Raw genomic sequence first — 14,551 nt, 5'->3', positions numbered from 1 at the left:
TCCCATGGGCGAATTCCCCCTGGGATGAGACACACCAGGGCTGTCGTTGCTTGTCGAGCTGTGGGCCAGCAAGAGTCCACACCTTCAGGGCAATGGGGGGGGGAGGAAATGGAAAATGTGTTAATCAGCATTTCACAGAATGACATTGGGATGCAAACAATACAAAAGGAGGGAAACCCCTACATTCACTAAACTTAGCAAAGAAAGTTCAATCAACTATGAAGTGGAAACTGGAGCTTTTCACAATCTACTGACTGATCTCCTATCTCAACTTTAGTTTTCAGTATGGTGTCGGCCGTGGCTCAGTGGGTAGCACTCTCACCTCCTGAGTCAGAAGGGTTCAAGCCCCACTCCAAAAACTTTAGCATAAGATCTAGGCCGACACTGCAATGCTGAAGGAGTGATGCACTGTCGGAGGTGCTGCTTTTCAGATGAGACGTTAAACCGATGCCCTTCTGGCCTCTCAGGCGGACGTAAAAGATTCCAGTGGACTATTTCGAAGAAGAACCAGGGAAATCTCCCCAGTGTCCTGGCCAATATCTATCCCTCACTAAAAACAGATAGTCTGGTCATTACCGTATTGCTTTTTGTGGGAGCTTGCTGCAAGCAAAATTGGATGTTGTGTTTCCTAAAAAGTGACTACACTTCATTGGCTGCAACGTGCTTTGGGACATCCTGAGGTTGTGAAAAGCGCTATATAAATGCAACTTCTTTCTTTCCTTTGTGACATATGACCACGTACCTTTTTGGTACTGAGCTATTGGCATACAGACTTGAGCCTGTGACATTACAGAAACCTTAAAGGAATGAGTCACCCTCCCATAAAGAGAATGACTACCTCACTTCAGGGGCAGATGCTGCCATTGCAGTTTTGACAGACCCTGTCGCCAGCAGCCTGTAGTATAACTGCATTCTATTCCTTGCAGGTCCACCTGAGGGTCCACAGCGGAGAGAGACCGTTCTCGTGCCACACCTGCAGTAAGACCTTTACACAGCTGGCCCATCTCCAGAAGCATTACCTGGTCCACACTGGAGAAAAACCTCACCAATGCCAGGTAAGAAAGCAGAGTGCTCGTGCAAGGTGATTAGGGGAACGGAGCCCTTCGTGGTTTAAAAACGAGTGAGCCAAGGTTTCTGGCGCTGATTGCAAAGTGCGGCTGTGAGTAGCTGTGATACACTCCATGATCAAATAGCATCCATACACTCCGTCCGGGGGTAGAAATTCGTCTGGGCCTGTTTGAGGTGGCTACCCGGGAGGCCTAAGAAAATGGGGCATGACAAAATAAACAGTGGCCTGAACACCCACACGTGTTGGGCCCAGGCCGTGCCCACTGCTAAATTGTCAGCATTGCGCCTGTTTAGCGTCCATTTTACGCCTGTTTTATGCCAGAACGTGTACCAGTTTCTAGGCTCCCACATAAAGAATGGCTCGCTTGAGTGAGGTGCCAGAGCACAGCTGGTTTCTGGGCACCCTGCACCCCAACGCTGTTCAGTGTCTTCAGGAGAAGAGTGGGATGTGGGGGAAATGGAGAGGAACAAAATAAACGTTCATGAAATACAGGCCATCACAGTTGTAAAACCTCCAAACAGGAAGCAGAATATGAAGCGCTCAACGTTAACCTAACACACACTCAACGTGGACAACGGGTTTGGGTCAGACGCCCGATTTATATCCTGCTTGATTGTACTCTCTATTGATCCCTCTCTATCGGTGGGGGGGGATGGGGAGGAGGGGGGCGGTCCGGGGGTGGGGGGGGGGCGGGTTCCGGGGGTGGGGGAGGCAGTCCCATCTCTAATTCACACAAAAAAAGACCACTATGGTATATTGTATCCACAGATCCATGAATACTGATTAAATAGTAATATAATAGACCAAAAGCCTCTCTCCTTTGCATCCTCTCTGTCTTGTTCGCAAATTGGCTGCCGCGTTTCCCGCATTACAACAGTGACTATACTCCAAAAGTACTTCATTGGTTGTAATGCACTTTGAGATGCCCGGTGGTCGTTAAAGGCGCTATATAAATCCAAGTCTTTCTTTCTGTCTCGCCTACTCTGATACGGTTGTCCTGACTGATTTTCTATCTTTCCTTGCGACAGGTGTGTCACAAACGTTTCAGCAGTACCAGTAACCTGAAGACCCATCTCCGCCTCCACTCCGGAGAAAAGCCCTATCAGTGCAAGCAGTGTTCAGCAAAATTCACCCAGTTCGTCCACCTCAAGCTGCACCGGCGCTTACACAACAAGGAGCGGCAATACAAGTGTCACTTCTGCTCAAAGTGCTACATCCACCAGTGCAGCCTGAACATCCACCTGAAGGGCAACTGCCCCATGGCCTCAGTGACCAGCTGGTCCAAGGAGCAACTCCTCAGGATTGATGACGAGATCGATAAGTTTGACATGAGCGAGAAAGCAGAAAGACTGGAAGAGAATACCACAGTAGCAGAGATGGAGGTGGTAACTGAGCAGCTAATAGTCGGTGGCCTAGAGAAGGACCATAAAGAGGACCAATTCAGATCGACATGTTACAAGAACAATGGAGACAACCTTCCATCCATTGGCTTCCATGAGCGGACCAAGAATTCCAATCTAATGCTATTCCACCATAGTCCACCACCTCTTCTGCCTGTCAGGGTCAAGCAAGAAGCCAGTGTATAATTGCATAGTATCATTATCATGTGCTGGGACTAATTGGACAATTTCTTCACCAAGCAGGGAATATCATCGGGGCTCAGAGCAGGCAGCTATTGGACAAACTCGAAGGGAATTTCATTACATTGAGAGAATTGATCCCACAAAAAAAATGTGGATTCAGAGTATTTCCAATCGCAGTAGTGATTATCTGGCTGTGTTTTACGTGTGAGTGTATGTATGTGTGTGCGCGTGAGCGTTTGTTTAATCTACCTGAGGGAGTAACCTCTGTTATACGAGCTGACAAATTGTCAATCGACTCCTGTGGTTCTCGTGAATTCTTATTAATTGAGTCAGACCAAAAAAAAAATCCCCAAACACATGGCCATTACTGGGTGGGGATGATGTGTAGACCCAGCCTCTGCTGTAATAACCAGTTGTGCTTTCATTGCTTTCTCAGGGTGTGTTAGATATATTTATGCAACAGAAAATGGTATATATTTTTTATCAGTTAAAAGACAATCAGATATGAGTTTATTCTTCTACGGCCTATATCTTATTTATTAAGAAACAAAACATTCCTTGTTGTTAAATAAAGTTCAGAATGACTAAAATGTGGGAATTGATTGATATCTGCGGTATTGGCGATGAGAAAATTATGTAATTATTTAAAAACTTCTGCTTTTCAAACTGGCATCAGAAGAACAAATTGTCCTTCAGTTCTTGACATCCGTGTCTGTGACTTTGCGTTTATTTGACGGTCCGGTTTACTCTCAGGCTGAACGCTTTTCGTGCGAGATCACGTAGAGACAATACGGTGTAAAGCAACGTCATTGGCCCTGACTTACGTGGGTCAAGAGGATCAAAGGTTCTTTTAAAAGGAGGCGATTGGATCCTCCTGACTTCAACCAGCAAACCGTACTCGCGCAATCTCAAAAGTTGAACTCTTGCCGTTTGGTTGTGAGGGTGAAGTTCGTTATATTTTAGGGGGAGGGGGTGTACTCGATGAATCCCTTTCCCGCAAGGTATCAAGAAACTTCTCTTTGGTTTGGGACAGGAGAGTTCAATGTTTGCCTTGTGTGCAGAATGGGGTGAGGATAGATTTTTTTTGTTGGAAGAGAAAAGTAAGGCAGCACTCCTTCACCCTCCAGTGCTTGTGAAATGGACTTGTTTCCTGTTTGTATTTTTTTTTAATTACCTCCCATCCAGTTCTTTTTTTCATTGTTTTGACTGTGATGTAATTAATGGTTCGGGCACCCAATGGCATCTTCAAAAAAAAAATCAGTAATAATATAAACACAAATTTGCCTCCAACTTTAAAGCTTTGTGTCCCCTTTGGTATTCCACAATTTTGCCCCTCCCCATTATTTTAATCATCATCCCTCCTTCAGTGGGGCTGTAACCGAGAGAGTTTCCTCCTACCATACCCTTGCAGTCTGCCACTCTGCAAAACTGGAGTAATAAAGCTAACCTCATTCCATACATTTCTAACTGGTCAACACCGGGCATACTATGGGGTACGATGTGTGCATTTACACAGGGCACACTGCAGTTGGTGTCAGTGGTGGAGCGAGCTGCGTCCAAAGTGAGTCTCTATCAGATAGAGAGGGCAGGGGATTTGAAGTACCACGCGCCCTTCTATTGCCAAAACCTGCCGAAGCCACCTAACCAAATGGCAAGGGCTTCAACAAATGTTTCTTCATCTTACTGAAGTACTTTATAGCTGGCTGAATGATGTAAAATCAAAATAGATTCAGAAGCAACAAAACAAAGAATAAAGATATATATATATATATATATATATATCACTTGGAGCTTCCAAACTGGAAGGGGCAAAAAAGGATCATTTAGACAAGTTATAAAAGTACCAAAAAAGAACCCTCAGGGCTTAGACTTAGCAAGGATGTGATTTAAGCAAGTCTTAGAGTTTTTAAGTAGAACATGTGTTTTTGAACATGTCGGTTATTGTGAGTAGGTGATCAGTAAAGATTGCTCAGGGCAAAATTCTGTTTGAATATAAAAACGGCAAAAAAGATTGCTACTTTTGATTTTTTTTAAAGTTAGTTTTTGTAAAAAGAAAACAAAATAAAATGTAGAAACATTCTAGACTTCCTCACACAAAAATAAAATAGTCATACACTGGGCTCTAAACCCCACTGGTAGCAGGACAAAGATCTCAGTTTTATCTGTTGCTTTGAGAATATGGATTTATCTTTTGTCTTTTACACTGGATTTGGATTTGAATGTTTTTGAGTGATGTTGTTTAATAGCCCAATGAATGGCTGCCGGTGTCACCAACATGGACCGCTGTTGACCAAGTATAGTGGAATAATCAAACCCAATAACCATTTATGACTGAACAGTTGTGTCTGAATTCATCTTTGGTTCCCAAAGACAGAGAAAAAAATATAAATTTTTTGGCTTTTATTGAATAACCCTAGCCATGTTACACCCATTGTTTCCATGGTTACTATGGGCCCCATGGCTATTATGGTTAAAATGTGTTCTACAATTTCCCTAATTTCTGGGATATCATTAGGTGGTATCCATGGCTACTGTGGATAATGTCCATGGCTCTTATGATTTGCATGGTTTCAGTGGATTTGATGGGTGTTATCCATGGCTCCCAAGGGCCCATGGTTTCAGTGGTTTTCATGGCAAATTGAGAGCCCTGACAATTTGCAAACCAAAGCAGTACTTCTCTTGAACTGGGCCCACTTGAATTATTCTTCCTTTTTGCTGTATTTGTTCACTAGAAGTGCAGTGATTTTACCTAAATATTTTATGTCCTTCCTCAACTCTTTGCCAGCGTTCCATTACACAGTGAAATGTGCTGCCACACAGGCTTAAGCTGAGCCCGAGGTGTACACACAATGAATCACTGGGCCTTTGTGCTTTGGGATTATAAATCAGTCAGCAGTGGGTTCAGTGAGACAAGATCAGGGTGGAATCTTGAAGAATCTCAATATACGGGCTTCAGTACAAATAGCTCCAAATGCTCAGCGTTGGGCAATTTGCTCATTTTAAAATAAGAGGGTGCCAGAAGCTGAAAATTGCCATTTTGCGAAGTACTACTCATTTGATTTGAGCTCTGTCTCTCTCTGACACACACACACAGACACACAGACAAGCGCGCACACATATACACACACACACAGAGGCGCATACAGACAAGCGCGCACATATATACACACACACAGAGGCACACACACACACATACAGACAAGCGCGCACATATATACACACACACAGGCACACACACAGACAAGCGCGCACATATATACACACACGGACAGAGACACACAGGCACACACATACAGACAAGCGTGCACATATATACACACACATACACACAATCTCACACACACACAGGCACACACAAACACACACATTTAATAACAACCATCAACTATCCAGCTTTTTCTGTATGGACCCGGAAGCAGACACATGTTTATGTTACAAGGTCCTGTTACACATATCTAGAGATCTAAAGCCATTACTCAGGTTTCTAAACAGCGTGAATTTCTTTCTAATCTTCTGTTTGGCCAGTCTACCGGCTAATGTGACTCAGTTTTAAGATAAAAAAAGACTGCAGGCTGATTAACCAGACAGTTCAGAATCTACCTCTAGAAATCTTTGTTTCTCAAATGTTCTCACGGAACCAGCTCAGGGCTATAAATTCATACAGTTCAGTGCCAATCTACATTAGCAGTGTTAGATGTTATCTTTTAAAGTGAAACCTACAACAGTAAGGGGAGGAGCATGATCCCATGTGGTGTGAGCAGGTCTAAGCCTGCCCCTCCATTGTCCCCTGGTAGCTGCTCGTAGACCAGTTTGACACCCATGGGTACAAAGACAGGAGTTTGGGGGAGAATAGAATGATCTGATAATATAATTCCCAACCCGTACTCTGCTTCATAGAGCATTTCCTGTGACTGCTTTCTATCCAAGTGCAGCCTCCGTTGGAGGTTAATATTATGGGCAACAGTTTTTTTTTAAAGCATTTGTGATCGATTCAATTACAGGTCATTTAAAAAAAAACTATGTCTTAATTCCCTCTTTGGAATGTCATTGGATTAGAGTGAGTGACAGAAAATATCATTGCTAGCCAGGGAACCAGAGAACCATGTGCTAGGATCATGACTGAAACCGAAAGGCAGCAAGTCCACATGGGATGGGTAGCTGCAGAGAATCAATCCAGAGTGGGCAATCAATAGTGTACCCTGTTATTCCACAAACACACTTTCATTACCCTCAAGTCCCAAATAAGTTTTTTTTAAAAAGCCTCATGATTGGAAGAAATGAGGCAATCTAATGTTCCATATCCCTTCCTAAGAGGCTTGAGTCACAAATAGAAGGGTAGAAATTATATATCAGTGCTATTTGGGTTAACAGTAAATCATGCAGTGACCAACTTAAATCGGGTGTGTTAAGTGTTTGATGGCAATCGCAGCAGTGGTAACTTCTACTTTGCGATCTATCAGCCCAACAAACATTACTTGCAGTTATAAGGAAACAACAGAGTTTGGACCATCAGAAATGTTAGTGCTGTTTTTACTCTAGACTATGGGTGATCAAAGATACCCCACAGAAAGAGGCAATTGTCAGCAGGGGCACGGAAAACAAACCTGAAGCCCATCGATCAAAAAAAAGCAACTGGTGCCCATTGATACTGAGGAAGTTTGCACGGAGTCACTGCACCTCTATCTTCCCCTCCCATGAAAGCCAAATGTTATTGGATAAGTGTTTGGGGGTCAACCGATAGAAATCAGACTGCTCTCAGCTCAGATGCTCAACATCCTTTGACTTGAGTCAAACAGCAGGTCGAAAATGTTACAGGGACAGACTGACATACATAATTTGCACCAAAGTTACTGCGTATTTGTTTTTTTTTGGCAACTTCAGATATTTTGTGTATCAATGGAAGTGTTTTGTACAGAAACTTTTTTGTGAACTTGTTTACACGTGATTTACACTTTATTTGTTAATTTCTCTGATGATTCATATGTAGCTGTGACTTAAATTAAACTTGTTCATTTCTATAGCTCCATGAAGTGAGGTATTTTTGTCTCCATCCCCCCCCCCCCCGGCCCTTGCTGGGGTCCTGATTCCATGGACACTAGCTGTCACCTTGATGAAGTGACTACTTTTTCAGGTTGATTGACGGATAATTATTGGCCAGGATACCAGGGAGAACACCCCTGCTTCAAAAATAGTGCCATGGGTCTTTTATTTCCACCTGTGAGGGCAGATGGGGCTTCAGTTTGACGTCTCATCCGAAAGACAGCACATCCGACAGTGCAGCAGTCCCTCAGTACTGGATTATGGACTCAAGTCTCCGGAGTGGGACTTGTACCCACGACCTTCTGACTCAGAGACAAGAATGCGACCCACTGAGCCACGACTGACGCAGAGGGATTGAGGGCGGCGGGGGGTCGTTCAGGTTCACACGACAGTTAAAGCAGCACCTGAAGTGGATAAGGCCACAGACAAAAAGCAAATGGAATAGAAACATAGAAAATAGGTGCAGGAGTAGGCCATTTGGCCCTTCGAGCCTGCACCACCATTCGATAAGATCATGGCTGATCATTCCCTCAGTACCCCTTTCCTGCTTTCTCTCCATACCCATTGATCCCTTTAGCTGTAAGGGCCATATCTAACTCCCTCTTGAATATATCCAATAAACTGGCATCAACAACTCTCTGCGGCAGGGAATTTCACAGGTTAACAACTCTCTGAGTGAAGAAGTTTCTCCTCAGCTCAGTCCTAAATGGCCTACCCCTTATCCTAAGACTGTGTCCCCTGGTTCTGGACTTCCCCAACATCGGGAACAATCTATCCGCATCTAACCTGTCCCATCCCGTCAGAATCTTGTATGTTTCTATGAGATCCCCTCTCATCCTTCTAAACTCCAATGTATAAAGGCCCAGTTGATCCAGTCTCTCCTCATATGTCAGTCCGGCCATCCCAGGAATCAGTTTGGTGAACCTTCGCTGCACTCTCTCAATAGTAAGAATGTCCTTCCTCAGATTAGGAGACCAAAACTGCACACAATATTCCAGGTGAGGCCTCACCAAGGCGCTCTACAACTGCAGTAAGACCTCCCTGCTCCTATACTCAAATCCCCTAGCTATGAAGGCCAACATACCATTTGCTGCCTTTATCACCTGCTGTACCTGTATGCCAGCTTTCAATGATTGATGAACCATGACACCCAGGTCTCGTTGCACCTCCCCTTTTCCTAATCTGCCGCCATTCAGATAATATTCTGTCTTTGCGTTTTTGACCCCAAAGTGGATAACCTCACATTTATCCACATTATACTGCATCTGCCATGCATTTGCCCACTCATCTAACCTGTCTAAGTCACCCTGCAGCCTCCTAGCTCACAGCTCACACCGCCACCCAGTTTAGTGTCATCTGCAAACTTGGAGTTATTACACTCAATTCATTCATCCAAATCAATGATGTATATTGTAAAGAGCTGGATCCCAGCACTGAGTCCTGCGGCATTCCACTAGTCACTGCCAGCCATTCTGAAAAGGAGCCATTTATCCTGACTCTCTGCTTCCTGTCTGCCAACCAGTTCTCTATCCATGTCAGCATATTACCTCCAATACCATATGCTTTGATTTTGCGCACTAATGTCTTGTGTGGGACCTTGTCAAAAGCCTTTTGAAAGTCCAAATACACCACATCCACTGGTTCTCCCTTGCCCACTCTACTAGTTACATCCTCAAAAAATTCCAGAAGATTTGTCAAGCATGATTTCCCCTTCATAAATCCATGCTGACTTGGACCGATCCTATCACTGCTTTCCAAATCCGCTGCTATTTCATCCTTAATAATTGATTCCAACATTTTCCCCACCACTGATGTCAGGCTAACCGGTCTATAATTACCTGTTTTCTCTCGCCCTCCCTTTTTAAAAAGTGGTGTTACATTAGCTACCCTCCAGTCCATAGGAACTGATTCCGAGTCGATAGACTGTTGGAAAATGATCACCAATGCATCCACTATTTCTAGGGCCACTTCCTTAAGTACTCTGGGATGCAGACTATCAGGCCCTGGGGATTTATCGGCCTTCAATCCCATCAATTTCCCTAACACAATTTCCCGCCCAATAAGGATATCCTTCAGTTCCTCCTTCTCACTAGACCCTCAGTCCCCTAGTACTTTCGGAAGGTTATTTGTGTCTTCCTTCGTGAAGATAGAACCAAAGTATTTGTTCAATTGGTCTGCCATTTCTTTGTCCCCCATTATAAATTCACCTGAATCTGACTGTAAAGGACCTACGTTTGTCTTCACTAATCTTTTTCTCTTCACCTATCTATAGAAGCTTTTGCAGTCAGTTTTTATGTTCCTGGCAAGCTTCTTCTCATACTCTATTTTCCCCTTCTTAATTTGTGTTTTATGTTGAGAGATATGGAATGTAAAAGTTGAGATGTACTGGAGAATCTATATAAAACCTCCGTACGACCAAAGTTGGAGTACTTTGTGCAGTTTTGGACTCCACACTAAATGATGGTTGTAGAAGCAATAGAGAGGGTACAGCCCAGATTCACTAGGATGCTGGCTGCTGTGAGGAAATACAAATACACTTTAAAAAAAAAGATATATATTTTTAAAATTGGGACTGTTTTCATTAGAACAGAGAAGATTACGGGTGATTTGATAGCGGTGTTTTGAGTTACGAAAGGATGGGCAGAGTAGATAGAAACTGAGATGCTGAATTGCAGCCTCCCGCTCTCCACAACTCCCGCCCTCAACAACTCCCGCCCTCAACAACTCCTGCCCTCCACAACTCCAGGCAGAGGGGAGCAGGAAGGTAGCACGTTGAAACTGGTGGAAACGCGAGTTCTGGCCGTGTTCCTATCCCAATTGCGCCATTTTAGTGGGGGCTGTGAAACGGGTGTCCCGAGCTCTGACCTTATTGACCCAGGCAAGTCGGGATCCTACCATGTCCATCAGACACCGACGGAACTTTAGGCAGAAGGTATGCTAAGCAAACGGTACCATTGGCACTTGGTGTTGAGAGGCCTAACCAACGGCTCTTAAACGGCCCCAGCGGGGTGCTCAAATACCAAAGTAAGAAAAAGGTTTTTAAATTATTTTTGTGGGTCAGGCAACACATGTACACCCACTCCCCATTATTGCAAAACCTTCGACCATCCATATGACTTGCCATGCCCTGGACTGCTTTAATTTGTCAGAGAGGAATTATCCAGTGTTTTTCTTCCCCTTGTTGGTCCTGGTTTTTTTTTGTCACTCCCAGGAGATTACATGGCAATGGTGGGAGGGAGAGGATGGGACGAAATGGCTAGTCCCCCACAACCCCCCCCCCACCGATCTTGTGTAAAAAAGCAATTCTCTCTTTCTCGTGGCAGCTGGCAAATATTCTGCCATTCACACCCTCTCCAGACTAATCTCTTTCTAACTTCTGCCATTACCATATCAAGTTGGCCCATCATCCCTTTTGTCTCTCTAATCTCTCCTGCCTTCCACCCTATCACAGACCTTCCCTTTTGTTCTTTCCTGACCTCCCCCTTTCAGTGCTCCCTAAGAATCTGTTAATTTCGAACATTCGAAGGGTCATTGACCTGAAACGTTGACTCTGTTTCTCTCTCCACAGATGCTGCCTGACCTGCTGAGATTTCCAGCATTTTCTGTTTTTATTTCAGATTCCAGCATCCGCATATTTTGCTTTTGTATAGGTGTCTAGTCTTGATGCTCTGGCCATCATGAGTGTGGGGCTGGCTTGATGGATCAGCTGGTCTTTTCCTACCCATGAATTTTGTATGTTCCCATCAGCTCCCACCCTCCCACTTAACATACCTGGACTGGCTGGGCTCTGCGGAGCAGGCTCCCCCTCACTTCCATGGACCCTCCCCTGCCCGAATGACGAGCTGCACCAAATGCGCCAGTAACTCACCAAAGGAATTCTAATGACGCCCGACTATGAAACCACCACACACCCTCCCCCCCACCCCCCACCACCCCCGAGCCCGCTCAACACTTCTAGTGAGTAGAGGCAGTCTCACTGCAAACATCCCCCCTCTCCTCCCAGCACTCAGTGAAAACCATCACGTCAAAATCAACCTCCGGCTCCTATTAATGGTTGAAGCTTCTGAAATCAGGGCAGATAGTTATACGATTAAATGCAAGAAATTTAGGCCACCCAGAGAAACTGTTCACACTGAGGGTTGGGAGACAGTGACACACAGTACCTGAGTTAGTGATTGATGCAGAGATCATGTCAACAATTAAGAACAGGCTAGACAGGGGGTTAAAGGAAAGGGGAATAAAGGGATTATGGGAACAGGGTGGAGCACATGGGATTAGGATACTGCTCATGTGGAGAACAAACACAAACATGCGATCAACAGCCTGTTCCCATGTCTGTTTAATGTTATGTAAGGGAGCCTTGCTTGACAGAATGATCGATTCCACACACAGTTGCCCTGTCCTTATTCCACTCCCTGTCTCGCTCCCTATCTCACTCCCTATCCCACTCCTTATCTCACTCTCTATCCCACTCCCTATCCCACTCCCTATCTCACTCCTTATCCCACTCCCTATCGCACTCCCTGTCACACTCCCTGTCCCTATCCCATTCCCTGTCCCACTCCCTGTCCCACTCCCTGTCACACTCCCTATCCCACTCCCACTCCCTGTTCCACTCCCACTCCCTGTCCCACTCCCTGCCCCTGTCCTACTCTCTATCCCATTCACTGTCACACTCCCTATCCCACTCCCTATCCCATTCCCTATCCCATTCCCTATCCCAATCCCTGTCTTTATCCCACTCCCTGTATCTATCTCACTCTCTGTCTTTATCCCACTCCCTATCCCACTCCCTGTCCTTATCCCACTCCCTGTCTCTATCCCACTCCCACTCCCTATCCCACTCCCTGTCTCTATCCCACTCCTGTCCCTATCCCACTCCCTGTCCCTATCCCTCTCCCTATCCCACTCCCTGTCTTTATCCCACTCTCTGTCCCTATCCCATTCCCTGTCCCTATCCCACTCCCTGTCCCTGTCCCACTCCCTGTCCCTATCCCACTCCCTGAGCCAGACTTTCAGCTTCATTGTCAGCGATTTTCTCAGCGTTACAGCTTGTTTTTTTGCCTGGCGAGAGTTTGCACGCAAGTTTTTTCCTTGGTATCATCCACATCAGAAGTCGCCCGCCGGAACCAGACCGCCCACGTGCAACGCCAAGAATAACCGGCAGGGCGTAAGTTTGGGCTCAGCCGCCGGCGTCCAGATCGCCGGGAGACCCGCCCTGTAAAATACGCTTTTACATGGCGGTAAGGGGGGACCCTGCAAAGAAAGGCAAGTGAAAGGTTATTTAATTATTTATTTCAAATTTTACCACGGCGATTAGGCTTAAAACTGTCGGGAATGCCTTTTATGTGTTTTTCTTTATAATAATTTTTTCTTTAGATTTTCCCCCTTCCGTAGGCCTGTTCTGTAGACACCACTCACTAACTTGGCTTTCAGTTGCAGACCTGTGCTGCCTTGAGTGAGTGCCCGTTGTGCATTACACTGTTGATTCCCTGTTTCTTTCTCCCCGTCCAATGTGCCCACTGCCCCGCCACTCTCCATCAATGAAGAGAAACTGGCTGGTTCTGGTGACATCAAAGCTGTGTCATTGGTTAAACGTCAAAAACAGATTGAATTGCTGAGTCTGCAGGTTCCAGTCCATGCTTCTGGCGAAAGTATTCAATATTCAACTGCCAGCATCAAGTCAACCATCGCTGTCATCTCACTGTGTGTGGCAGTGAGTATTGAAATAAATCTGCTAATGTTAAAAAGGGAGAAAGGGATAGACCGAGTAATTACAAGCCAGTGAGCCTAAACTCAGTGGTGGGAAAATTATTGGAAAAAATCCAGAGGGACAGAATAAATCTTCATTTGGGAAGAGATGGATAAATCATGGACAGTCAGCATATATTTGTTAAGCGAAGGTCGTGTCTTACTAAATTGATTACATTTTTCGAGGAGGTAACCAGGAAGGTCGATGAGGGCAGTGCGTATGGTGTAGTGTATATGGATTTTAGCAAAGCTTTTGGAATTCACTGCCTTGAAGGGTGGTGGATGCAGAAACCCTCACCACATTTAAAAGGTGCTTGGATGGGCACTTAAAGTTATGGACCTAGAGCTGGTAAGTGAGATTAGACTGGATAACCTCTTGTTGGCTGGCGCAGATACAATGGTAAGTACTGCAGGGAATCGAATACGACCAAGTCATGTTTGACAAATTTGCTAGAATTCTTTGAGGATGTAACGTACAGGGTAGATAAAGGGGAACCAATGGATGTGGTGTATTTGAACTTCCAGAAGACATTTGACAAGGTGCCACATAAAAGGTTATTGCACAAGATAAAAGTTCACAGGGTTGGAGGTAATATATTAGCATGGATAGAGGATTGGCTAATGAACAGAAAACAGAGAGTCGGGATAAATGGTTAATTCTCGGGTTGGCAATCAGTAACCAGTGGGGTGTCGCAGGGATCAGTGCTGAGACCGCAATTATTTACAATCTATATTAACGACTTGGAGGAAGGGACTGAGTGTAATGCAGACAAGTTTGCTGACGGTACTAAGATGGGAGAAAAAGCAATGTGTGAGGAAGACACAAAAAATCTGCAAAAGGACATAGACAGCCTAAGTGAGTGGGCAAAAATTTGGCAGATGGAGTATAATGTTGGAAAGTGCGAGGTCATGCACTTTGGCAGAAAAAAATCAAAGAGCAAGTTATTATTTAACTGGAAAAAGATTGCAAAGTGCGGCAGTACAGCGGAACCTGGGGGTACTTGTGCATGAAACACAAAAGGTTAGTATGCAGGTACAGCAAATGATCAGGAAGGCTAATGGAATCTTGGCTTTTATTGTAAATGGGATGGAGTATAAAAGCAGGGAA

General features: G+C 44.9%; 1 protein-coding gene across 1 annotated transcript in view; it reads left to right on the top strand.

The window, feature by feature from the left end:
- Nucleotides 1–7,672, top strand: part of LOC139279783 (PR domain zinc finger protein 1-like) — a 58,026-nt gene extending 50,354 nt beyond the window's left edge. Inside the window, exons 5-6 of the mRNA XM_070898994.1 lie at nucleotides 927–1,055; nucleotides 2,098–7,672. Coding sequence (XP_070755095.1) covers nucleotides 927–1,055; nucleotides 2,098–2,655 — 687 coding nt within the window. The 3' untranslated portion in view covers nucleotides 2,656–7,672. The remainder of the gene's footprint in view (nucleotides 1–926; nucleotides 1,056–2,097) is intronic.
- Nucleotides 7,673–14,551: the final 6,879 nt, after the last annotated feature.

This window comes from Pristiophorus japonicus, chromosome 14 (genome assembly GCF_044704955.1).
Source record: "Pristiophorus japonicus isolate sPriJap1 chromosome 14, sPriJap1.hap1, whole genome shotgun sequence".
In the NCBI taxonomy this organism is placed as follows: Eukaryota; Metazoa; Chordata; class Chondrichthyes; family Pristiophoridae; genus Pristiophorus; species Pristiophorus japonicus.
This window is presented reverse-complemented; position numbering and strand designations above follow the sequence as displayed.